The sequence below is a fragment of the Schistocerca nitens genome, chromosome 1 (genome assembly GCF_023898315.1).
Source record: "Schistocerca nitens isolate TAMUIC-IGC-003100 chromosome 1, iqSchNite1.1, whole genome shotgun sequence".
Classification (NCBI taxonomy): Eukaryota; Metazoa; Arthropoda; class Insecta; order Orthoptera; family Acrididae; genus Schistocerca; species Schistocerca nitens.
The window spans coordinates 1,122,604,422-1,122,629,713 of record NC_064614.1 but is presented as its reverse complement, the minus strand read 5'-3'; the positions used below and the strand labels follow the sequence as shown (position 1 = coordinate 1,122,629,713).

The 25,292-nt window shown below is 37.2% G+C and overlaps 1 protein-coding gene across 1 annotated transcript in view; it reads left to right on the top strand.

Annotated features, from left to right (window-relative positions):
• The window catches only part of LOC126238558 (lysosomal alpha-mannosidase-like), a 181,475-nt gene that overhangs the window by 100,193 nt on the left and 55,990 nt on the right, over positions 1-25,292 (top strand). The window contains exons 8-12 of the mRNA XM_049947799.1: positions 10,701-10,920; positions 11,047-11,246; positions 22,781-22,989; positions 23,099-23,310; positions 23,475-23,691. Of these exons, the coding sequence (XP_049803756.1) occupies positions 10,701-10,920; positions 11,047-11,246; positions 22,781-22,989; positions 23,099-23,310; positions 23,475-23,691 (1,058 nt within the window). The remainder of the gene's footprint in view (positions 1-10,700; positions 10,921-11,046; positions 11,247-22,780; positions 22,990-23,098; positions 23,311-23,474; positions 23,692-25,292) is intronic.

Here is a 25,292-nt window from a genome sequence, read left to right as displayed (position 1 = left end):
GTTCTGTCATGCAGTGAAACATCTTGTAGTAACATCAGAAGAACATTACATAGGAAATCGGATACATTGCACCATTTAGCTTGCTATCGATAAAATGGGGACCAATTATCCTTCCTCCCATAATGCCCCAATGTTCCACTTGTCGCAGCCATTGTGGATTTTCCGTTGCCTAACAGTGCTTATTATGCCAGTTTACGTTACCACTGTTGGTGAATGACGCTTCGTCGCTAAATAGAACGCGTGCAAAAAATCTGTCATCGTCCCGTAATTTCTCTTGTGCCCATTGGCAGAACTGTACACAACGTTCAAAGTCATCGCCATGCAATTCCTGGTGCATAGAAATATGGTACGGGTGCAATCGATGTTGATGTAGCATTCTCAACACCAACGTTTTTGAGATTTCCGATTCTCATGCAATTTGTCTGCTACTGAAGTGCGGATTAGCCATGGCAGCAGCTAAAACACCTACTTGGGCATCATAATTTGTTGTAGGTTGTGCTTAACATTTCACATGTGGCTGAACACTTCCTGTTTCCTTAAATAACGTAACTATCCAGCGAACGGTCCAGACACTTGAATGATATCGTCCAGGATACCGAGCATCATACACAGCACACACCCATTGGGCATATTGATCACAATAGCCATATATCAACACAGTATCGACCTTTTCCGCTATTGGTAAATGATCTATTTTAATACGGGTAATGTATCACGAAGCAAATACCGTCCGCACTGGCGGAATGTTACATGATACCACGTACTTATACGTTTGTGACTATTACAGTGCCATCTATCACAAAGTGAAAAAAGTGGTCCAACTAAAACATTCATATTTCTTTACGTACTACACGAATATGTAATAAAAAATGGGGGTTCCTATTTAAAAAAACGCAGTTGATAGCCGTTTGACCTATGGCAGCCCCATCTAGTGGGCCAACCATAGCGCCATCTGGTTTCCCCCTTCAGGGTAGACAAGTTTCGTTCTTTGTAGTTTTTTTCTTTGATGCTTATTTCGTGAGATATTTGGCCTGCTCATGATCACTGGACCACCCTGTATATGTAGATGTAGATGATTCCTTAATCATAAATGAAGACTTTATTGGCTTATACAAGACCCCCAACACTGAATCACAAATGCTGTTTAGTATTTTAAAAAACAAAAGCGCTGGCAGGTCGATAGACACACAAACAAACACAAATATACACACAAAATTCAAGCTTTCGCAACAAACTGTTGCCTCATCAGGAAAGAGGGAAGGAGAGGGAACGACGAAAGGATGTGGGTTTTAAGGGAGAGGGTAAGGAGTCATTCCAATCCCGGGAGCGGAAAGACTTACCTTAGGGGGAAAAAAGGACAGGTATACACTCGCACACACACACATATCCATCCACACATACAGACACATTTTGCTTGTGTCTGTATGTGTGGATGGATATGTGTGTGTGTGCGAGTGTATACCTGTCCTTTTTTCCCCCTAAGGTAAGTCTTTCCGCTCCCGGGATTGGAATGACTCCTTACCCTCTCCCTTAAAACCCACATCCTTTCGTCTTTCCCTCTCCTTCCCTCTTTCCTGATGAGGCAACAGTTTGTTGCGAAAGCTTGAATTTTGTGTGTATATTTGTGTTTGTTTGTGTGTCTATCGACCTGCCAGCGCTTTTGTTTGGTAAGTCTCATCATCTTTCTTTTTAGATATATTTTTCCACGTGGAATGTTTCCCTCTGTTATATTAGTATTTTAAAAGACGTTTTTGCTTGTCTTGATTTGCCAGTGGATAACTTAAGAGGATAGTGCTATGATGGTGCCTCAAATATGAGAGGTAAGTTCAAAGGACTAAAAAAGTTAGTTTTGGGTATACTACTAAAAGCACATTATGTGCACTGCACTGCTCATAGTTTAAACTTGGCAGTTGATGACAGTCTCCACCATCTTTCGTCTATGAGGGATATTATGGCTTTGGACTTAATAAACACCGTAAGGGAATCCAACAAAAGGACGGAACTTTTCAGAAGCATACGCAGTGAGAGCGCCAACGACCCCTTTGCCCAACTCGATGGACTATGCGAGCATCTAGTATCTTGAGAATATTGAAAAACTTCAAAGAACTTCTAGAGTTTTTTGAAACACTTTCTGCAGAGGGCGAAACAGAGGCAGGTTACAAATGTAGAGGCTAGCTTGAGTCAATGTTACAACTCAAGACTTGCTTCTTTTTATGTCTTTACTGTCATGCAGTGAACCCAGCAGAGCATGTCAATGAAAAAATTCAATGCCCTTATCTAAGTGTTGCTGATCTGGCAAAAATGTGAGGGTTTGATTTGTGTATTGAATGGAAGGCATGATAGTTCTGAACACTTTTGGGAATTGTGTTTAAAAGAAAAACCTTCACAAGTTGATGATCCTTCACTTCCTCGGAATCAAAGTATACCAAAGAAGTATGAAAACAACGAAGGGAGATTTGGCAAATGTGCAGTAAACATTGAAGGGTATCAGAAACCAAAACCTTTATTTATAGTAAAAGCTGTTAACGCCAGATGTTTGAAATGTATACATTTTCTGTGTCTTATCACCTCAACAAAGGGGGACAAGGACATGAAAAAACAGAAGTGCAAAATCTTGCTTTCTGTGGGCAATTATACTTTTTATCTTAATCCATTGCTTCCAGATAATGTGGAACGTCTTTTTTCCGCCTTGAAACGCCACATTAAAATTAAACCACTAGATCAGGAAATAATTCAAAATTTTAGAACATTGTACCACAGAGAAGTTGTGATGACAGTATGGGTATCATTAAATGTGATCTTTTGACCATGATGGAAGTGAAAGAATGTTACCCTGACACTGATTTTGAACTGTGGAAATGTGGATTAATCAAGGGATCTCAGAATAAAGTGGAGATCAGAGAAATGTACTTGGATTTCCATAATAAATGGAGCACTCCTCCTGATTTTGGAGAAAAAGTGATATTTGATGATTTTTTACATTTTTACGATAGTGTGGAAACCTGCAGAGCCCGAAGACAGTGACAAAGCAGGGGGAGGGGAAAAAAAAAAGTCACTTATATAAGTGATTCCCAAAGAGGCAAAGTTATGCTTGCAAATGTTGCACCAGTGCAACAATATAATAGAAATAGATGATAATGTATTTTTGGCTTTGGTTGCAATAGAAAATATCCTTGACCAAGCATGCTGGAGGTCACTGAAGCAGAAAAATAAAAACTGATTTCTGTACAAAATGTATGAGGAGAATTTTTAAAATAAGAACCAATAGGGCTTTGTGTCCGTGCATCATGTCATATAACATCCGTTAATGGTGAGTCGCTCTCACTATGCCACCATTGCGTTTTATGTCTGTGCCAGTGTTGGTTGTGTGGTTACATGCTTAGTTTGTCGCCAAGTCAACCAGAAATTCCGCTGAATGTGATGTACCCAGTTATTCTGTTCTTACTTGCTGAACAAGTCCATCCTGCAGAAATTTGCTAGCAGATTGTTGAAGTTTACGGTGTGGGTGTAATGAATGATGGAAATGTGCATAAATGGTGTAGGCTGTTTAATGGAGGAAGGAGAAGGGTTCATGATGAAGCATGATCTGGACGGCCTACTATTTTGACTGGAGATTTGACACAAAAACTTGATGAGACAATTGACTATAACAGATGCTTTACTATTAGACGACCTGCATCAGAAATTTCCTCAAGTTTCAAGATCATTAGTTTTTCACATTGTTACTGACAAGCTTCACTAACTTCACTATAAAAAAATGTGTGAGAGCTGGGTGCTGAAAATGTTGACAGATCACAAAAAAGCCAATGGCACCTTCTTTCTCTGTTTTGGAGCTGTATCACAACGATGGTGACTAGTTCTTGAGCCGAATTGTGACTGGTGATGAAACATGGATTCGTCGCTACACTCCAGAGAATAATTATAAATCCAGTGAGTGGCATCATTCAAACTTTTCAACAAGACCAAGAAAATTCAAGCAAGAAATGTCAATGTGGAAAAATCATGGCCACTGTTATTTGGGACCAGAAAGGCATTCTTGTGGTAGACTTATTGCCAAGAGGAACTACAGTAAATGCCAATAGTTAGTGTGAAACATTATTAAAGCATAGGCACACTGTTCAAAATCACCGGCGGGGACTGCTCTCTAGCAGCATCGTTCTGCTTTACGACAATGCTCGGCCTCACATTGCAGCAAGAATGAAGACACAACTGAACAAGTTTCATTGGGAATTACTGGGTCATCCACCATACAGCCCTGACTTAGCACCATCAGACTTCCACCTGTTACCAAAACTGAAGGAATTTCATGGTGGAAAGTACTTGGAAAATGATGACATGATGAAATAAACTGTCACTAACTGGTTTAACAGTCAGGCAGCAGAGTTCTTTGATGCTGGGATACAAAATCTGCTGCCACCACTTGTCAAATGTTTAAATGTTCATGGTGACTATGTTGAAAAGTGAAAAAAATGTACATATTGTAGTTTGTGATCAATTTACATTCATAAATTAAGTTTCTCTTACTCCATTACAAATTGATTCTTACTTTAAAAATGAGCCTTGTATATATATATATATATATATATATATATATATATATATATATATATATATATATATATATATATATATATATATATATATATATATATATATATATATATTCAGAAATTTGTGTCTTTGATTTAAAACATCACTGTAAATAATTATTAATAAAATAGAAATAAACATTCCTTAAAGGTTTAGTTGTTACTTTGTGATTTCTTTTCCGAGAAGTACAAAGGTTATGGAAATTAGAGTACTATCTTGTAACTTCATTTCTGTAGGCGATACTATTATTATTTCACATAGACAAGTGCCTAATACTACACAACCTGTCACTATAGGTATTGATCACCACATAAGATGAGAAACAAACATTTTGACATCACAAAGAGTTTGATTTCACTATGTCTCCATAGCAGTCAACTATTGGGGATTGTCCATAATTATTATGTGCATTTTCATTGCTGAGTTAGCTGCCAGTCATAAGCTACTAAAACGTTTTATAGATTGTAATGATTTCTTTGCAGAGTGTAACGAACGTGAACTGCTGAACAAATGATTTCAACGTACAAGTCCAGCACAACAGCATCTTGCGGTGGAACTAAGAATTTGGTAGACACATCATTTTTGCACAGAAGTTGTAATAACCTGTGAATCTGAGCATGCATACTAGGCAGCGATAATGCGCATGTGCATCCAGAACATAGTTATATGATATTTACATAAGAGAACAAAAATTGTCTAATAAACAATAACAGAAAAACTATTGCTTCACAAACAGCACCCCTGAGTCTCTAAGTTTTAATTCGAATGAGTGACTCCTTTAGAATCAGGCAGTCCCCTTCGAGTTTCACTCAGTATTTCCAGTGATCATGGTATTTATGTCTAGTGCACATGCATGGAAATATGCCAGGACTGTGCCGCATGCGTTGTGTATAGACTGCTTAGTAATCATTAAATTATGTGTCCACGTGCTTAGCTGAGTGGTAACGTGCTTGCCTCCCACTGTCATGGAAGTCACCCAATGTGACGTCGACTGAAATAAGACTTTCTGGATGGGGCCTCCTGGCCACCAACAATGCCATACAATTATTTAATTTGATTACATTGTGTCTGGTGGTAATATTCATCCATCTAGAATTTGAAAACACTGTGTAAGCTGTTAAGGAAAGTTTTAGTTGTTTGTTAAAAATATAAATAATTAGCCTTCCTTTTTCTTTGCTTCTTCAGCACCTGTTCATAGTGTCTGTAAGGAAAAGCCTGACACAAATGATAATGCCAAATTAAACAGTGCAAAAGATATCCCAAGTGAAAGTGAGAAAAGTATTGTACCAAATTTGGACAGTAATAGTGTGGAATACCAAAGTGTCAGTACAGTGGATGGCAGTGTTACAAAAAAATGTGAAACTGGACAGGAATTTCAGAAACTGTAGTAAAGAATGGCCATGTTTGGTAAAATCATATAAATCAGACCGACTTGTGTTTTGTACAGTGTGTTCACAAGACATTTCTATAAAGCATGCTGGTCGTGATTACTGCTCTTGTCGTGTTCTGTGTAAAGTACATGCAGACTTAACAAACCTTAACTCTTCAAATGCATGATTGTATGAAGACTCTCTCACCAGTGCTGAAATGCTTTTTGGTTCATTTATTGTTGAACAAGCCGTGCCAGTTTGTTGTGCAAATCATAATTCACAACTGTTCAAAAACATATTTCCTGATTCTCATATTGCTAAAAAATACAGTTGTGGAAGAACTAAAACATCTGGAACACAGAATGACGCGATAATGCAAATACAGTGCTGCTTTTTTGAAGGAAGTTAAGCGATACATAAAAATTTAGTCTTGTTCATGGCACCTGTTTCATTTAGCTGCAAAAACAGGCATGAAAAGCAACAATATTTTCATGCTGAAGAATTTGTAAATGACATTTTCTACTCTCTCCAAAAAAGACAGTTTAAAAGTAAACTTTGTCAAAATATATATGGCAGTAAACTCCATAAAAGGCTGAATAATGTTTGTGCAAGATAGCTCACACTGCTCCAGTCAATAGAAAGAATAATTGAACAATGGGAACTTCTTGTAAAAGTTTTCAGTGAGGGAGCTTCAAAAAATGTAAACAATCTCAGATCCAGTAACTAAGCTATATCTTCTTTTCGTGTGTAATACCTTTCATTATTTACCAAAGCAAATGTATTCCTTCAGAAAGAAGAGACAGTAATTCAGACTTCATAGCATCCTAAATAACTTATTTACAGGTGTGATTGTGAGATTTATCAATTCTTCTGTGGTACATACTTCTGGTAGCCTGCTGAAATTGAAATTTCAAAAAAATAAATATCACAAAGTGGATGAAGAAATTGTCATTGGTGTAGACACAATAAGCTACATTCAGCATACCAAGCTTGAAAAATCTGTAGTTACAAAATTTTATTAAGGTGTCAGAAGATTTTTCATCAACTTCTGTAGTTAAATCAAAGGAAAATGTTCAGTACATGATGACTTCTTAATAAACTTTAAAGTTATAGGATATTAGATCTAGAAGAAGGAAATCTTCGTCTGTTATAAAACTAAATGAGCTATTTCCTCACATTCTGAGTGATAATGGAGAGAAAAAAAAAAGAATTGGAGTTTTCAAGATCCCAGTTTGATGACTTTGGAGTGGTGGAAGAAGAGAGAGCTGATACTGCTTGGTACAAAATATCTGCTATGTGTGATGCATCAGGCATTAAAAAATATCTGTTACTGAACCAGCTTATGCTTGCATTACTGCTTATTCCTTATAGCAATGCTGCTTGTGGGAGAGTTTTTAGAAGTGATAGGGAAAACAGTGCTGAATTTTGGTATGGTATGAATACATGAAGCTCAGGTTCTTTGATCATTAGTAAAATGAATCACATTACCAAAATAATTTTTCAAAGGATCAGATTAAGGCTGCAAAGAGTGTAACAAGACTATCACTCATGAGAAAATTGTCTTCAGTCACCAGTGAAGATTCTGTATTATACAACTAGAGGCAGATCCAGGAAGAAGAGGCAGATGAGAAAGACTTGTAACTATTTTTGTATAAAACTCTGAAGACAAGCCTCGTCTCATGATGTAAGTGGATTGTGTGTACATGTTTTACTTTCATTTTAATTAATAATTTGAGATATATACATGTAATGATTTTGCAGTGTTCATAAATTACAGAAATGTTTCTAAAGCATCTTTATGTTTATCAAATTGATTTTTAGCTTTTTCCATTTAACCTGATTTCGTTCACAATTGTTTTAATTGCTGGAAAATCTTCATTATTTGGGGCTAGAAAGTGTCTGAAATACAGTATTTAAAGGCCTAAAACACAACTCTAATTTTTAAAATTTTCCAACCAAATCACTCCAGCCAAATGCCAGGATTGTTCCATTTGAAAGGGTACAGCTGATTTCCTTCCCCATCCTTGACAAAATCTGAGCTCCAGCTCCATCTCAATGTCGATGGGATGTTGAACTCAAAGCCCCCCCCCCCCCTCTGCCATCCCCACTCAAAATTTTCCATGGGAGACCTCGACATTCATTTTTGCCATGTGATTACTGACGGTTACTTCTCAATCTTTGCAGCTATGTGTGTCAGTTGTTAGAATTGGTTAAGTGTGGAAGGTACATGACTGCAGGAGCTAAAAATTTGGAAAATATGCTTACACTTTTAAAGCAGTTTGTCTGTTGTTATGAATCACAACAGCAGTAAATCCACAGTAACTGCTAAGCAGTACCAGTGATAGTAACGCTTGTTAATGCAAGCTAGACATCAACAAGAAACTGTGGTGTGATGATGCATTGGTTATTATTAACAACCTCTATTGGGACTTGGGAGGAAAGGTTTCAAATCCTGATGTGGGCATTTTAATTGGGATGTTCTGTGGTTTCCCTAAATCACTTTAAATGAATATAGTGATTAACTGAGCTTTAACTGCCCCCTTTCCCAATTCTTCTTGAGTAGAGGTACTGTAATAAGGCATTAAACTCTAACATTTGTTCTTAACAATGCTTACAGTTTTGTTTCAGGGTTGTGCTGCTACCTTATTCATTTTAAATGAATGCTTGGTTCCTCCAGAAGAAGCACAGTCAGTCTATTTCCTCACACCTGTCCATCTGATGTAGTTCTCAGTATCTGACCTCCTATTGATAAATCGTCTTGGATTATTTCCCACACTAATTGACCATTTAAGTTCATAAGTAACCTGAACAGTTAATCATACTTATCTGGTGTTATCTTTGTCTCTGAGGAACACTCACGGCCAAGGACAACATACTATATTACATTATTTAAAATGCCTTCAGGCCAGTCACAATTTAAGAACCCATTCCATTTGTTAATGATCCAAAGTGTGATGAGGTCTTGAATGCTTTTGAGAAATTAGGAAGTAGAATCTGCTTTGTAACTGCAGGATTCCCAGGATATTGTGTGTGAAAAAGGCAAGATGTGGCACTTTCTCAGTTCATGCTGATTTATATTCAAGAAGCAAGAACTAGTATCACTTGTATAACAGCCTACAATTTTCTGACAGCTTGTGAGGTCTTGGCTCATTGCATGAAAGTCTTAAAAAGCAATCTTCCATTTTTGAAATCACCAACACTATGCACATACATTTTATTAAGTTATCTTATTTCTTATACTGATTTGAATTGGGAAGCTAATCCCTTCTAAAAGGAGAAAAAAAAGCTTTTTATATTCTACATGATATTCAGATTTCGCCAACTTCCCCACTGTTAACATGAACATCATATTTATTAGAGATAACAGAACTTATGAGACGTCAACAAATTGAGCTCTGACCAACCCAAGGACTCTTTATGTAAATGAGTATCACTCCTCCTGTAAGTTCATTATACCAGTTATATTGTGATTTCACTACATGGAATTGTATGCAGCACCCATTTTTCCTTGATTATTTTTCTAGAATTCCATGAAGTTAGTTTGCAGTGGCTGGTAACCGCATCTGCACCTACTACCCTGTTTTACCAGAGGTTCACTGCTGGGCCTGTGCTGTCACATCATGCTTCAGAGGAAAATCTTAACCTCATCAAATAAACCAAATCACTAACAATGCCCAAATATCATGGGCTGGGAACTGAATGCATATGCAGTCAATTGTATAGACAATTTGATGCTGGTGGTTTGTTTCCCTGCAATCTGACTGTCAGCTATTGATTTTTTAGTGCTTCTGAGATTCATCTCCTGACTCTGACTCTGCCTCTGCCCTTCCCTCCAGCTCTCATTCATCTTGCTCTTTTCATCTTGATTTCTGTGTTTCTCTTTTTCACATGAAAGGAAAAATTTAAAAGTTCTTAAAACTACTGCCTCAGTATTTAATTAGTGTCTAGCAGTCTTGCATAAATGTTCCAGTTTCGTTACTTGTTAGTAGGCAGCCCTCCTGTATCTATATAACAGAGACATGTGTCAGACTATGGTATCATTAGCTGCACAACTATTGTGTTTGGATTTTTTGTGAACTGTGCTTTACCAGAGAATCCTGTGTTATTAGTATTGTGTGTGTATTCCAAGCAGTAATTGAAACGGATGCTGGTCTCTTCATAACTATAAAGTAAAGCAAAAGTATTTATCTGCAGATGAAACTTTTTACTAAATATGCAGAAAAACATGCTGAATATTATACTTCCAACAACATATTACTCACAATGGGAGAGGATTTTCACTATCAGAATGCTGATATGTGGTTTAAGAATCTGGATAAACTAATTTGGTAAGGAGTTCCCTTTTCAGTTTATAGTAGCCATAGTCATCCATGAATTATTTTCACTCTCTTGTTGTAGAATTCAGTAGAAGAATTTCTTCATTTTAGAGACTTAGAAGTGTAAAAATGGTGCTGTGATTTGTTTTTGTGAGACACAAGCTATAGTGAATTAATTAAATGCTTTACTTCGTCAACACTATTTATAAGACTTTTCTGTACAGCACAATGAGGAGACAAAGAAACAACATAGCAGAAATAGCTCTTGTAGGGAAAGGTAAAATACCTGTACATTTTTGCAGCAATTATGTTCTTCATTGAAAGGAGATGCAATATTTTTTGTTTAGTTTGAAAGATTATTTAATGGACTGCCTAATAGTCTTTGTTTCCAATTTATTTTATTTTATTTTATTTTTGTTGATAGGTATGTCAATGCAAACAAATCAAATGGAACCAAATTAAATGTGTTCTACTCAACACCTGCATGCTATTTAAAGGCTCTTAATGATCAAGATCTGATGTGGCCTGTGAAAAATGATGACTTTTTCCCTTATGCAAATGATCCACATTCCTACTGGACTGGTTATTTTACATCAAGGCCCACTATTAAAAGGTTTGAACGACTAGGGAATAATTTTTTGCAGGTGAGTGAATATTTAAATGAGTATTAGTTTCCTTCCCCCTTTTCATCTTGTATCTTTTAGAACCAGACACTGTAATGCAATTTGAAGTGGAGTTTCATGTAGAACAAACTTCTTTAATGTATACAGGTCTGCAAACAACTTTATGCCCTGGCTAGTGTGGGACCAGAAGACTGGAAAGATCTGAACAGGATGAGAGAGGCAATGGGTGTCATGCAGCACCATGATGCTATAACAGGTACAGAGAAGGAGCATGTAGCAAAGGATTATGCCCGGATGTTGTCAGATGGCTTTTCAGAATGCCTTGAAGCTATTGAGGCAGCTTTTAAGTAAGTTTGAAAACATGAGTGCCACTCATTCTGTGTTGGGGATCCTCTGTAAAATAACTTATGTTGTGATTAATGTACAGTCTTAAGTAATATTCCATAACAATGATCTTCTTCTGGGTGAAATTAAGGTCAGACTTCTACACTTGTCAATTAATATTGTAGACTTTGTGATAATCCCATAAATAGTATAATTTATTTTCGGAAACCAGTGACAATTAAAGGACATGTTTGAAGTATATTAACAGCACTCTGTAATCTGGGAATGTGTGTGAGAAAATGTAGAAGCAATTAAGGTAAGATATTGTGCCTAAGTACAAAAGTCAAAGTTGAATACAGAGAAGTTAAAGGACACTTAGGTGAGGGTAGAACACTTTACAGACAGGCATTTTGGAGGAACAAAATTTTGATGTTTTCAGTAGTGATGATTTTGCTTTTTATTTTATAGTTACAATGCATACATTGAGTAGATGTCTAATACACGGCAAGCCAAGAATATAAGACATTCAATATAACATATTTACTTGGAGCAACACTTTGACTTGTATTGATAACACTAATAGTTTTATATAACATTACTTACAGATTTAGTTTATTAGGTAATCCTTAACAGTGTAATTCCTTTTCTATTAAAGTGTCCTCCAGTTTGGGTGGGGATGGTCAAGGGGTTTTATTGATCAGCAAAACTGTTTTACATACTTAACCAAAATATACAAATGTGTGTAACTATTTACATAATATAAACATTCAACAGCTCATGCCACACATGAATGTCAGCAGACTCCATTCAGTGGAGCACTTCATCAGATGCTTCATGCAGGCACTAGATACCACCAAGAAAATTTCTGTTAGGCACTCATTTGCAATGTGACTCACTACGTGAGTGAAAAAGCCCCACTTGTGCATATTTGCTCATACTTTTTTCAGTCTGGAATCTATTGAGCTGTACCCACACCATCATAAGACAGTGAAAGCCTGGAACTTATTAACAGTTGAATAGGCTCCTGGTCCCGACTATTCGTAGCTTCCATTCATTTTCCATTTAGCACCCTGGCTGAATCTAGTGGAGAGCATTTTGACTCCTTCTCATGTTGGTCTTCTGTCTTTGAGGTGTTTTAACAGGCACTGAGATTCAGACTTTGTGAAGAAGGATTGATTAAAGTTTTACAAACTTGATGACAGAGTTTGCAGAGATCTGCCTTTCAATGAAGGTGAACTGGGCAGATGTTCAGTAGAACTGGTAGTCAGCATGCAGGTGTAAATCTGAACTCTGCTGCTAATGTTTCTCATAGCTGCAGTCAAATAAACATCAGCTTTCTTCTAATGAGCCCTTCAAAGTGAGACTGATCTGCTATATTTTGCTGCAGAGTATAACACATGAGATGCTCCACAGAGAACTGATGTATTTGCTCCCCATATACTATCTGCCTGTTTCTTGCTAGGTTCACCCATGTTTATACTGTCTTACTTGTGTTGGAAAGGCATTTATATTTGTCAGAATTCTGTCTAATGTGGCACAAAGGTATCTTAGCTTACCATTGTACTTGACTATGTCAAGGTGACCAAACCATGAGCTGATCTTTGCTGATTCTAGATGGTTAGAGAGGTGGAATAGACAAATTGTTTGTCCTTGATAAGCTGGCAATTGCTGCAGTGGCTGTCAAGCTATGCCCCCACATTAGGGCTGCAGAAGGGAGAGGGTTGGTGAGGGGAAGGCAGTGTTGGCTGCTTGCAGCAGTGCTGCACCACTACCTGCGTTCTGTGCTTAACATGAAATCAGAGGTGGCTCCCACAGAAATATTGCCTGCTTAAGTGGCACTTCCCTCAGATCAGAAATCACTTAATTTGTTGACATATTGATACTCGAGAATTTTACCTATAACTTATGTATCGTTTATTTATCACAAATAGTGAAAAATGAAAGTAGGTGAATGTACATCTTAAGAGATGTTGAGTTGAAAGTCAAAAACTGATTTTTGGAATGTTTGCACATGGCATTTATTAAACACGTGAGAGTATATAGTAAATATATCTAAAAACAAAAATACTGTAACTTACCAAACGAAAGCGTTGGTATGTTGATAGAGAATATAAAAAACACACAAACACACACACACAAATTTCAAGATTTCGCAACCCAAGGTTGCTTCATCAGAAAAGAGGGAAGGAGAGGGAAAGACAAAAGGATGTGGGTTTTAAGGGAGAGGGTAAGGAGTCATTCCAATCCCGGGAGCGGAAAGGCTTACCTTAGGGGGAAAAAAGGACAGGTATATACTCGCACACACACACATATCCATCTGCACATATACAGACACAGGCAGACATATGTAAATGCAAAATGACCAATCCATCGTCATTCTTCCGGCTGACAAGGGTTCCACGACTGTGGCACTTGATTTTCGGGAGTATGTGGCTGAGGGACTGCGTCAGCTTTCAGACAACATTACATACAAAGTTTGCCAAGGTAATCCCATTCCTGATGTCCAGGCGGAGCTTCAAGGAATCCTCAGAAGCTTAGGCCCCCTGCAAAACCTTTCACCTGACTCCATCAACCTCCTAACCCCACCGACACCCCGCACCCCTACCTCCTACCTACTTCCTAAAATTCACAAACCCAATCATCCCAGCCGCCCAATTGTAGCTGGTTACCAAGCCTCCACAGAACGTATCTCTGCCTACGTAGATGGACACCTTCAACCCATTACATGCAATTTCCCATCCTTTATCAAATACACCAAACACTTTCTCGAACGCGTAGAATGCTTACCCAACCTGTTACCCCCGGAAACCATCCTTGTAACCATTGATGCCACTTCCTTATACACAAATATCCCACACGTCCATGGCCTCACTGCGATGGAGCCTCAACCTCCGCTAATTTCAAGTTGCCACAGTTCGTACCTCACCTTTCATTCAACAACATCTTTGCCTCTGTACTTCCGCCTCGACTGACATCTCTGCCCAACCTCTTTGCATTTACATATGTGTGTGTGTGTGTGTGTGTGTGTGTGTGTGTGTACCCCAAAGGTAAGTCTTTCCGCTCCCGGGACTGGAACAACTCCTTACCCTCTCCCTTAAAACCCACATCCTTTTGTCTTTCCCTCTCCTTCCCTCTTTCCTGATGAAGCAACCTTGGGTTGCGAAAGCTTGAAATTTGTGTGTGTGTTTGTGAGTTTTTTATTGTCTCAATCAACATACCAACGCTTTCGTTTGGTAAGTTACAGCATCTTTGTTTTTAGATATATTTTTCCCACATGCAGGGTTTCCCTCTATTATATATAGTATGTATCAATGTTTACAAAGTGTAATTCACTGTGCCTATAAGAATTGTGAATGATCACAGTCATTTGTGTGATTCAAGGTCATGGTCATCATTGCTCGAGGGTGTGGAATTGATGTTAACCTCATCAATGGCAATTTCCATTATTGCATCTCGTGTCCAATACTCTACCTCCTGCTGCTACACTTACCTTCAGTAACCTTGCAAGTCCTGTGCAGTAACTGAAAGAAAAGCAACATTAATAAGATTCTGCACTCTTTCCTTTGACATGTCACCAGTGACATTGTTCTGCCTGAAACTGTATTTTATTTGGCCCCTGCCAGTTCTATTGGATGTAGATCACTGTAGTAGGATGGTAAATGGACTGCTTTGTGGCCTCTGTTTTTTTTTCCTTTATTTTGGATAACAGTTCAGCCTTTGTCATGGAGACATTGCAGTTTATTTGCCTGTCTCGCAACCATTCTAACATCATAATCCTGAAATCATATTTATTAGGCATTCTGTTCAACTTTCTGCTGTGGTATGGGACTCTATCAATACAGTCACAGAACTGGATGGAATATTAGGAACCACCATATCTGCAACTCCACATGCCCCCCCACTCTTCCACCCCTCCTCTCCCCCAGTGATGTCCATTAGTTTCGCCAACTTCAGGAAGTTCGCAAGTTAGGGGAAACAGTTTCTTGCATGAAACTTCCTGACAAATTATAACTATGTGTCAGATCGGATTCTCAGGTTTGACTCTGTCCGACACACAGCTCTAATTTGTCAGGAAGTTTCAAATCGGAACACACCCTGCTGCAGGGTGAAAATTCATTCTAGTTTCTTGTATCTTGTTGCAAATACTTGCTGAATTTCTCATTTTGTGGAAGTTTTTCTCAAACTTGCAAAAGCTGTGTATGTTCAGTACTGGTGCGAAAATATCAGTGTTGAAAAGATGAACTGCACAAAAACAGATGGGCCAAAACAAATGTATCATTGGAACCCCTAAACACACATATTTGATGTCATCAGAAAAGGTAGTATGAAATGAGTTTACCAATCAGTTTGTTTTACCAGAAGGGAGAGCAGAATGCCCGTACAGACGTCTATAAATTTTTGCTGGTTTTTAAAGTTACCGTAAACATAAATGCACACATTTGTGATAAAAGCCATAAATAGTGTGTGCAAAAATCAGAGTAATTAAAAGTCAGTCTCTTGGTGAGATACTGTGCCACATTTTTGTTTCTTGTTATTGAATATTTGATTATACAAAATACAAGAGATGTTTGAAATTTACATATGACGCCCTTGAAGTTGTTAATCTGAGTGAAGTCCTCTGATTTTAGTTAATTAAATAGCATTTATTAGTAACATCAATATGTACTCCTCTTAACACTTGCTTTTTGTTTTAATTTTTGTTTTGTTTTAGTGTTCATTCACGATTTTTATTTGTTAATAATAATGTAACAAAAATGGAGACCGCTCTGATTTTTAAGAATAATGGCGCTTGTGCAACAAGTACTTGCAGCAAGTGCTTACAGAAATTATTTGGTAGTGGACACAAGCCTTTCATAATACTTTGACTTCAGGGGCAACTTGATGTTGGCAGCACACAGAGACAAACAAATATCTTTAAAATGGTGCTGATTTTCTCCACTTCTGGTAGCAGTACCACAGTCGTCAAGTTATCATGGCCAAACAGTACTTCCATTTCAGGAACATTAGGTCTAAGTTGCCACATCTTAAGATATTCATAAAATTTAATGAGGCTGTTTGTTATGTGTTCTTCACATTCAGAAAAATCTTCCCTCCAGTATGAAAATGCAAGGTAATCTGCATACTGAAATTTCTTGCAGGTAAAGTTTGACAGATCTGTTGTGTAGAGGCTGAATTACACCAGAGAAAGAACAGAGCCTTGAGCCAAGCTGTCACTGAGTACACATCATCCACTCTTCTTCTTTACATTTGTGCACTTGAAACCACTGACTGCTCATACTGCTTAAGAGGTTACGTACAGTCTTCCGAGGTACTGGTTTCAGAAATTCCAGTGTTAGAGACTTGCACTACACCATGCCAAAAGTTGTTGGCAGTTCAACCAAAACTTTCCTGGTCTTGAATTTCGTCTGGCATGCAGTTTGTATGTGAGAAGTCGGTGAGAGTACCTGAAACCAGCAGCTTCAATGAGGTCTGAACCATCAGGTGCACAGAATTAGTTTTTTCTTTTATTTGATCTTAGAAGACTCTTTTCACTAATTTGCGATGGGAAGCTAAGTAAAGATATTGGGTAAAAGTGCTCTGCAGTTGTTCCTTCCTCCCTGTTTATATTACTTTACCACTTACTGGTGGTGTTCCTATGCAGAGAATTTCATTAAAAAGGATAACTAACTGCTTTCACTTTGTAGGACCTCTGTACACAAAAAATTCAGGGTAGAGCCCATCTGTACCTATAACGTTTCTACATTTTGTATGGCTAAGGGCTGTCTCAAGTTCAGTGATCATAAATGGAGAAGAGAATTCTGGGTTATATTGTAGAAATTTCTTAACCACAGGAAGTTAAAGCAAATTTTTGGTGAGTAAAAAAACTTTGTAGTGAAGCCAAGGGGTAGATGACTATGAGAAAATGAGTGTAAAACCAATGTTGGAAGTCTCAGTGGGACAGGGAAGCTACAAAATTTGAAAAGAGAAATGGAAAGCCCTAATGTAAATATAATAGGAAATAAGATAAGACTCTATGATCAGACATATTTAGATAATTTATCAGTGACAACAGAAATGGATATAATGGGGGTAGGAGTACTTATGAAAAGGAAAGTAGAGCAAAGAGTGAGTTACTACGAAAAGTACAGAGATTAAATTACTGTGCTCACAATTGATAATGAACCAATGATGACTACAATAGTTCAGGTATACATGCCAGTGTCACAGGCAGAAGATAGAGGGGTAGAGAAAGTGCAGGACAGTGTTGAATGGGTAACTCCACTCTAGTACTCATGGGTGGTATAATAGGGAAACCTATTGAAGACATCATAGCTAACACTTGGTTCAAGAATCATAAAAGAAGGTTGTACACATGGAGGAAGCCTGGAGATACTGGAAGGTGTCAGATAGATTATATAATGGTAAGACAGAGATTTAGGAACCAGGTTTTAAATTGTAAGACATTTCCAGGGGTAGATGTGGACTATGACCACAATCTATTAGTTATGAACTGTAGACTAAAACTGAAGAAACTGCAAAAAGGTGAGAATTTAAGAAGATTGGATCTGGATAAACTGACTAAACCAAAGGATGTACAGAACTTCAGGGAGGGCATAAGGGAACAATTGACAGGAATTGGGGAAAGAAATACAGTAGAAGATGAATGGGTAGCTCTGAGGGATGAAGTAGTGAAGGCAGCAGAGGATCAAGTTGGTAAAAAGACGAGGGCTAGTAGAAATCCTTGGGTAACAGAAGAAATATTGAATTTAATTGATGAAAGGAGAAAATATAAAAATGCTGTACATGAGGCAGGGAAAAAGGAATACAAACACCTCAAAAATGAGATCGGCAGGAAGTGCAAAATGGCTACGCAGGGATGGCTAGATGACAAATGTAAGGATGTAGAGGCATATATCACTAGGGGTAAGATTGATACTGCCTACAGGAAAATTAAAGAGACCTATGGAGAAAAGAGAACCACTTGTATGAATATCAGAAGCTCAGATGGAAACCCAGTTCTAAGCACAGAGGGGAAAGCAGAAAGGTGGAAGAAGTATATAGAGGGTCTATACAAAGGTGATGTACTTGAGGACAATATTATGGATATGGAAGAGGATGTATATGAAGATGAAATGGGAGATATGATACTGCGTGAAGAGTCTGACAGAGCACTGAAAGACCTAATTCAAAACAAGGCCCTGGGAGTAGACAACGTTCCATTAGAACTACTGACAGCCTTGGGAGAGCCAGGTCTAACCAAACTCTACCATCTAGTGAGGAAGATGTATGAGACAGGCGAAATACCCTCAGATTTCAAGAAGAATATAATAATTCCAATTCCAAAGTAAGCAGGTGTTGACAGATGTGAAAATTACCGAACTATCTGTTTAATAAGTCACAGCTGCAAAATACTAATATGAATTCCTTACAGAGGAATGGAAAAACTGGTAGAAGCCGACCTTGGGGAAGATCAGTTTGGATTCCGTAAAAATACTGGAACATGTGAGGCAATACTGATCCTACGACTTATCTTAGAAGGTAGATTAAGGAAAGGCAAACCTATGTTTCTAGCATTTGTTGACTTAGAGAAAGCTTTTGACAATGTAGACTGGAATAACTCTTTTGAATTCTGAAGGTGGAAGGGGTAAAATACAGGGAGCGAAAGGCTATTTACAATTTATACAGAAACCAGAAGGCAGTTATGAGAGTTGAGGGACATGAAAGGGAAGCAGTGATTAGGAAGGGAATGAGTCAGGGTTGTAGCCTCTCCCCGATGTTATTCAATCTGTATATTGAGCAAGCAATAAAGGAAACAAAAGAAAAATTCGGATTAGGCATTAAAATACATGGAGAAGAAATAAAAACTTTGAGGTTCGCCGATGACATTGTAATTCTGTCAGAGACAGCAAAGGACCTGGAAGAGCAGCTGAACGGAATGGACAGTGTCTTGTAAGGAGGATATGAGACGAACATCAACAAAAGCAAAACGAGGATAATGGAATGTAGTTGAATTAAGTCGGCCGATGCTGAGTGAATTAGATTAGGAAATGAGACACTTAAAGTAGTAAAGGGGTTCTGCTATTTGGGGAGCAAAATAACTGATGATGGTCAAAGTAGAGAGGATATAAAATATATACTGGCAATGGCAAGGAAAGCATTTCTGAAGAAGAGAAATCTGTTAACATCGAGTATAGATTTAAGTGTCAGGAAGTCGTTTCTGAAAGTATTTGTATGGAGTGTAGCCATGTATGGAAGTGAAACATGGACAATAAATAGTTTGGACAAGAAGAGAATAGAAGCTTTCGAAATGTGGTGCTACCGAAGAAAGCTGAAGATTAGATGGGTAGATCACATAACTAATGAGGAGTTATTGATTAGAATTGGGGAGAAGAGAGATTTGCGGCACAACTTGACTAGAAGAAGGGATCGGTTGGTAGGACATGTTCTGAGGCATCAAGGGATCACCAATTTAGTATTGGAGGGCAGTGTGGAGGGTAAAAATCGTAGAGGGAGACCAAAAGATGAATACACTAAGCAGATTCAGAAGGATGTAGGTTGCAGTAGGTACTGGGAGATGAAGAAGCTTGCACAGGATATAGTAGCATGGAGAACTGCATCAAACCTGTCTCTGGACTGAAGACCACAACAACAACATTATTTATTTCCTGATACTCGTGAAGGATCCTTACAATCTAAGACTTGTTTTTCACTACAGTGTTTCTTTGGAAGTTCACCCTACAAGGGGGTGAAATAGACTCTTTGCGTGCTGAAATTAATTTTCACTATTAATAACAAATATACTGTTCAGAAATCACAAGAGAGGGAGATACACCAGGAAAAGACCATTGATTACTTCATGAAGACAGAGAGTGAGAGAGAGAGAGATTCTGAAATCAGATGCTGGATTGTAAGGCACACATAGGTGCAGATATAGATTCATCCTACAACTTAGTAATGGTGAAGAATAGTTTGAAATTTAAGAGAATCATCAGAAAGAATCAATGTGTAAAGAAGGGTAATACTGAAATATTAAGCAATGATGTTGTGTATTCCAAGTCCTCTTAGGCTCTAAGTATTGTGATGGTGAATACTACACTAAGCAGTTCTGTTAAGACAAATTGAGATCCTTAAAAATGGCATTCACAGAAGTTGATACAAGGAAGGGAACTGTGAAAAGAAACATTGGATAAGAAAAGAAAAATTTAATTTATCAATATAAGAAAGAAATAAAGACATGCACAGGAAAAGAAGGAAGTTATACAGCAAATCAAGTCACTTAGGAGTTAAATCAATAGGAACTGCAAAGAAGCTGAAGTGAATTGGCTACAGAAAAAAATGTTAATAAATAAAAAAAGGAAATAGCATATAGAAAGGTCAAAATAACTTTATGTGTAATTAAAAGCAAAACTGTCAACATTTCAAGTGAATAAATTAGCTCCACTCTTAAATGCAGAAGAGAGAGCAAATAAGTGGAAATACTACATTGATTGTCTCTCAAGTTACTTGCATGTAACAGAAGAAAAGTATCATTGTGCAAGACATAAGTGACCTAGTTGTAGAGATTGTTTGACAGAGCTTTGGAAGATGGAACAAAGCAAAAGGCATTGATAACATAATTTCTAAAATCATTGGGCAAAGCGCAACTTAACGATTATTCGAGTTAGTGTACAGAATCTTTGAGGCTGGAGACATAACATCAGAATTTTTGAAAAATATCATCCACACAGTCTCAATGATATCAAAGGCAGATAAATTTTTAACTTCTCATGCAACTAAGTTGCTGACAAGAATAATTTAAAGGGGGATGGAAAAGAAAATTGAGGAGCTGTTAGATGACAATCAGTTTGACATTCGGAGAGGTAAGGCACAAGAGAAGAGGTTCTGGCATTGTGCTTGCTAGTGGAGAGCTTGCTACTGGAGATAAGACTTGGAAACACTTTCTTAGGATTTGCCAATTTAAAAAAAAATCGAGCAATGCAAAATGGTGCAAACATTTGAAAATCTCAGAAACACAGATATAAGCTGTCAGGAAAGACAGATAATATACGAGTACACTATATAAAAGGATTAGAAGGGAGCAAGTAGAACCAAAGACCAAGAGAGAAGAGTAAACTTAAATATCACTCATGGATTAGGTCTTAGACCTGCTCTGACTTGTTGGCTGCTGCCTAAACGGCAGTACCAGAAGCCATCTATAATATCACCAATCCATCCAGCTGTTATTGCCAGTAGATGAAACTTGACAAAGCCACTGTTTCTTTATTCTAACAGATTCTCCATTGGTCTCATGAGGCTGAGTTGATCATCTTCCAAACCTCCCTACATCAAAAAGTTCAAGGATGTACCAGGAAGCAAAATGGGTTCCTTCTGCACTGAAGGTAGAAACACTAACCATTCAGCTACAGATGTGGTCACAAGAGAGAAAATTTTAGGTCAAAAAAGGTGTGTGAGAGATATGCTATCTCTCTGCCCAACATTTAAATTTGTACATTGAAGATGAAATGACAGAAATAAAAAGAGATTCTGGAATGAAACTGAAATTTCAGCTGAAAAGGTATTAAAAATAAGGCTGGCAGTGACACCACTATGTTTAATAAAAGTGAGGAAAATTTACTGGACCTGTTGAATGGAATATAGAAGCTAATGAGCAAATAATTTGGATTCAGAGAAAACCAATGAAAGGTAAGAACAATCAGTAGTAGCAGAAATGAGATAAGTGACAAACTTAATATAAAAATTTTGAATCCAGGCAGTATACGAAGTGAAGGAATTTTGCTACCATAGAAACAAAATCACACATTACATACAAATCATGGAGGATATAAGAATTGGACTACCACAGATGAAGAGAACGTTTTTCACTAAATGAGGTCGACTAGCATCAAACTTAGGCCTTAATTTGAAGAAGAAAGTTTTGAATGTGCATCTAGAGCACAGCACTGAGTAGAAGTGAATCATGGTTTGTGGAAACAGTGGAAAAGAAGGGATGATTACTTAATAGAAAGTATAGGATGAGAACTCATGTTAAGTTGTGGAGCCCATAGAGAGCGAAAACAGATAGGAAAACTGACTTTTTGTTTAAGATGTGAATAACCTTTTCATTTCCTGAAAGCGTGAGCTGTGCTGAACAAAAAAGTTATTATGGAAGATTACAGATGGAGAATGCCGTGTAGGTGGTTGAGGTCACAGTAAGTATAAAAAATTTAAATGGTGAATTTATCTGATAATTGTGGAAAAAGAAAGAAAAAAGGCAGTATTTTTGCATCCTAACGAGGTAAAACTGCAGTTATATCTTTCATATATGTATGTTAATGGCAACTACGCAGTAGGTGCATTGAAATATTTATTGGAAATTTCTGGAAAAGGAGAGGTAACCATACTGGTAAATTTCCTTATGGAGCCATGAAAGCTGTTAGCTGAAAACATATTAAGAGTATATAGTCTGATAGCATATGTTCAAAGTAATTGCTAACTATTGTTATTTTGAGATTATTAGTAATCTTTCCATTACCCTTTTTTTCACATTGGTTTCCGTTTTTATGGATTGTGATGGATAATTAATAAAATCTGTTTACAGGAAAATTATACCAAAGTCATCAGTGGTGAAAGAGGAACTATCAGAAATACCAATCAAGCCATGTTTGAAGCTCAATGTGAGTGAGTGCCAGGTATCAGAAGTGAATAATTCTTTTGTTGTTTTTGTATACAATCCATTGAGCTATCCTACATCTCACTATGTGAGACTTCCAGTGACTTCAACTTCATACAGTGTAAAAGATCCAAATGGTAAGCATATTTGTGCAGCAAACTGTTATATGGAATTGATTTTGTGTATGTTATTACGCCAAAGAATAAGGAACATATGTTCAGCTCATTTTTATGTTTGTACAAAAAGGGAAGGAGCAAATTACTCAGCTGGTCCCAATACCTGAGCCTGTCCGGACCGCACCTGGTAGAATGAGTGACGCTACGAATGAGCTGATATTCAGAGCCACAGACTTGCCGCCATTAGGGTTCCGAGCCTATTATGTTACCAAACTGAATAAAGAGCAGCAGAAAGAACATAAAAGGGAAGTACTTGATGAAGCATATGAAATAGGTCATAAGGTCAGCTCTATATTAAAAATACTGTTTATCAACTGTAGACTCTAAACTATTGTTTTTATGATTGAAATTAATTTCCAGAACATCTTACAAAAATATTGACTTGTCTAATTAATTTCCTGATTTTTCCATTTAAGCATTAACTTTATAATTAATTTATTTTGTAGAAATTTAGTCTGAAGTTTGATGATGTTACTGGGAAAATAAAAAGTGTTGTGAGCCAAGGACATGAGATGAAAGTTAAGCAGGATTTCTACTACTACAAAGGGTTCCTTGGAAATAATGTAGTATTTGAGAACAGATCTTCTGGTGCATATATTTTTAGACCTAATGGCTCTGAAGCAGTGCTTGCAAGTTCATCTGTAAAACAGAAATTTATCAAAGGTAAAGAAGCATTCATTTATAATGAAAGTAGTTATGTCCTACATGCACGCACACACACTGTATATGATCAAACTTACATGTACAAACATACCATGGGCCAGTGATAACAACGTAATCAGGCAGCCTGCCTTAAAGAAAACACATGGCATTAGTACAGTATGCTTCACCCAGTAAAGTTCATGCATAAAATTTCTGGTCTTAGGTGTAGTCATTTCCTTTAAATAAATCTATGAAAATAACAATTTGTAATATGTGCTGGTGTGATGATGGAGCAGATTTAACATATTGTATTATTATTTTACATATTATTTTCACATATTTTGTACATATTATGTGATGCAGATCACAATGTTTTTTTTTTTCCCCATTGCAAAAGGACAGAAAAGTTATGGTGCAACAATTATCCCTTTTTATTTTTATAAATATCTGCCATGATCAAGATGGAGTTATCATAATGGAACAAGATGGAGTTATCATAATGGAACAAGATGGAGTTATCATAATGGAACAAGATGGAGTTACAGTAACTTGAGAATATTTTGTTTTGAGCAATTTTCTTTTTTGCTGTGATCCAAGTATATGAAGGAAGGGTATATTCCTGTGATGAAGAGAGATGTGTAATAGAAAGCAATAGCAGTACTATCAGTACAGCATCCTTGCTTAGCTCAGTTTATAGAAAGCATGTGTGATGTAAATCTGAATTGAAAATCAGCCTGCACTCACTGGAAGGCAGTGCTAAAAGGTATCTAAAACTCACATGCAGCAAATTGCCCATGACTTAGTAATTGACATAAATCCATGAGGTGAGTAAGCTGTAATCCTCAGAGACTCATTGTAGGAAAAATAATAAATATGGCTGGTTAAAGTAAGTTGTATTTTCAGTGATACAAATAAATTCGACGTTCTGGCCTAACCTAAAATATTCACCTTTGAAAGCTAGGAAAAGCTAGTGACACTTGACTAGAATACATCTTTAGGATTCTGGAATCATCACAATTAAAATCAGGGGGCAAAATCATATTCAGAACTTCTACAGAAGCCCAACTACAGTTCTAAAAGTCAAAGGGTGTGAAAGGAGTCTGTAGCTTGAAGTAGTTGATAAGGGAATCAGACAGGATTGTAGCTATCGCCCATGTTAATCAATCTGCACATTGAACAAGCCATGAAGGAAACTTGAGAAGAAATTTGGAAAGAGAATAAAAGTTCCTGGTGAAGATATCAAAATTTGAAGGTTTGTTGAGGACATAGTGAGCCAAGGGTAGTAGAGGACTTTGGAAATGAGCTGAAAGTAATGGATATTGTGTAGAAAATAAGTTGTAAGGTGACCATTAATAAAATTAAAACAGGGGTAATGGAGAGTAAGGCAGATGATACCAAAAGAGAGACTTGCATGTGTCTGTATTAGCAATTTATCTGTCCAAGTAGCACTATACAATGATAGAGGTTCTGTCAACTTAATACAAGGAAAACAAAAGTCATGTAGATAGATGTGTGAATATACATATGTGTTTATTGAAGAGTGGACAAGATAGATTGTCTGAAATCAGTTAGGAAAACCTAGATTAGGATGCCCAGCCAGAGCATAGACATGAATAGCAGGT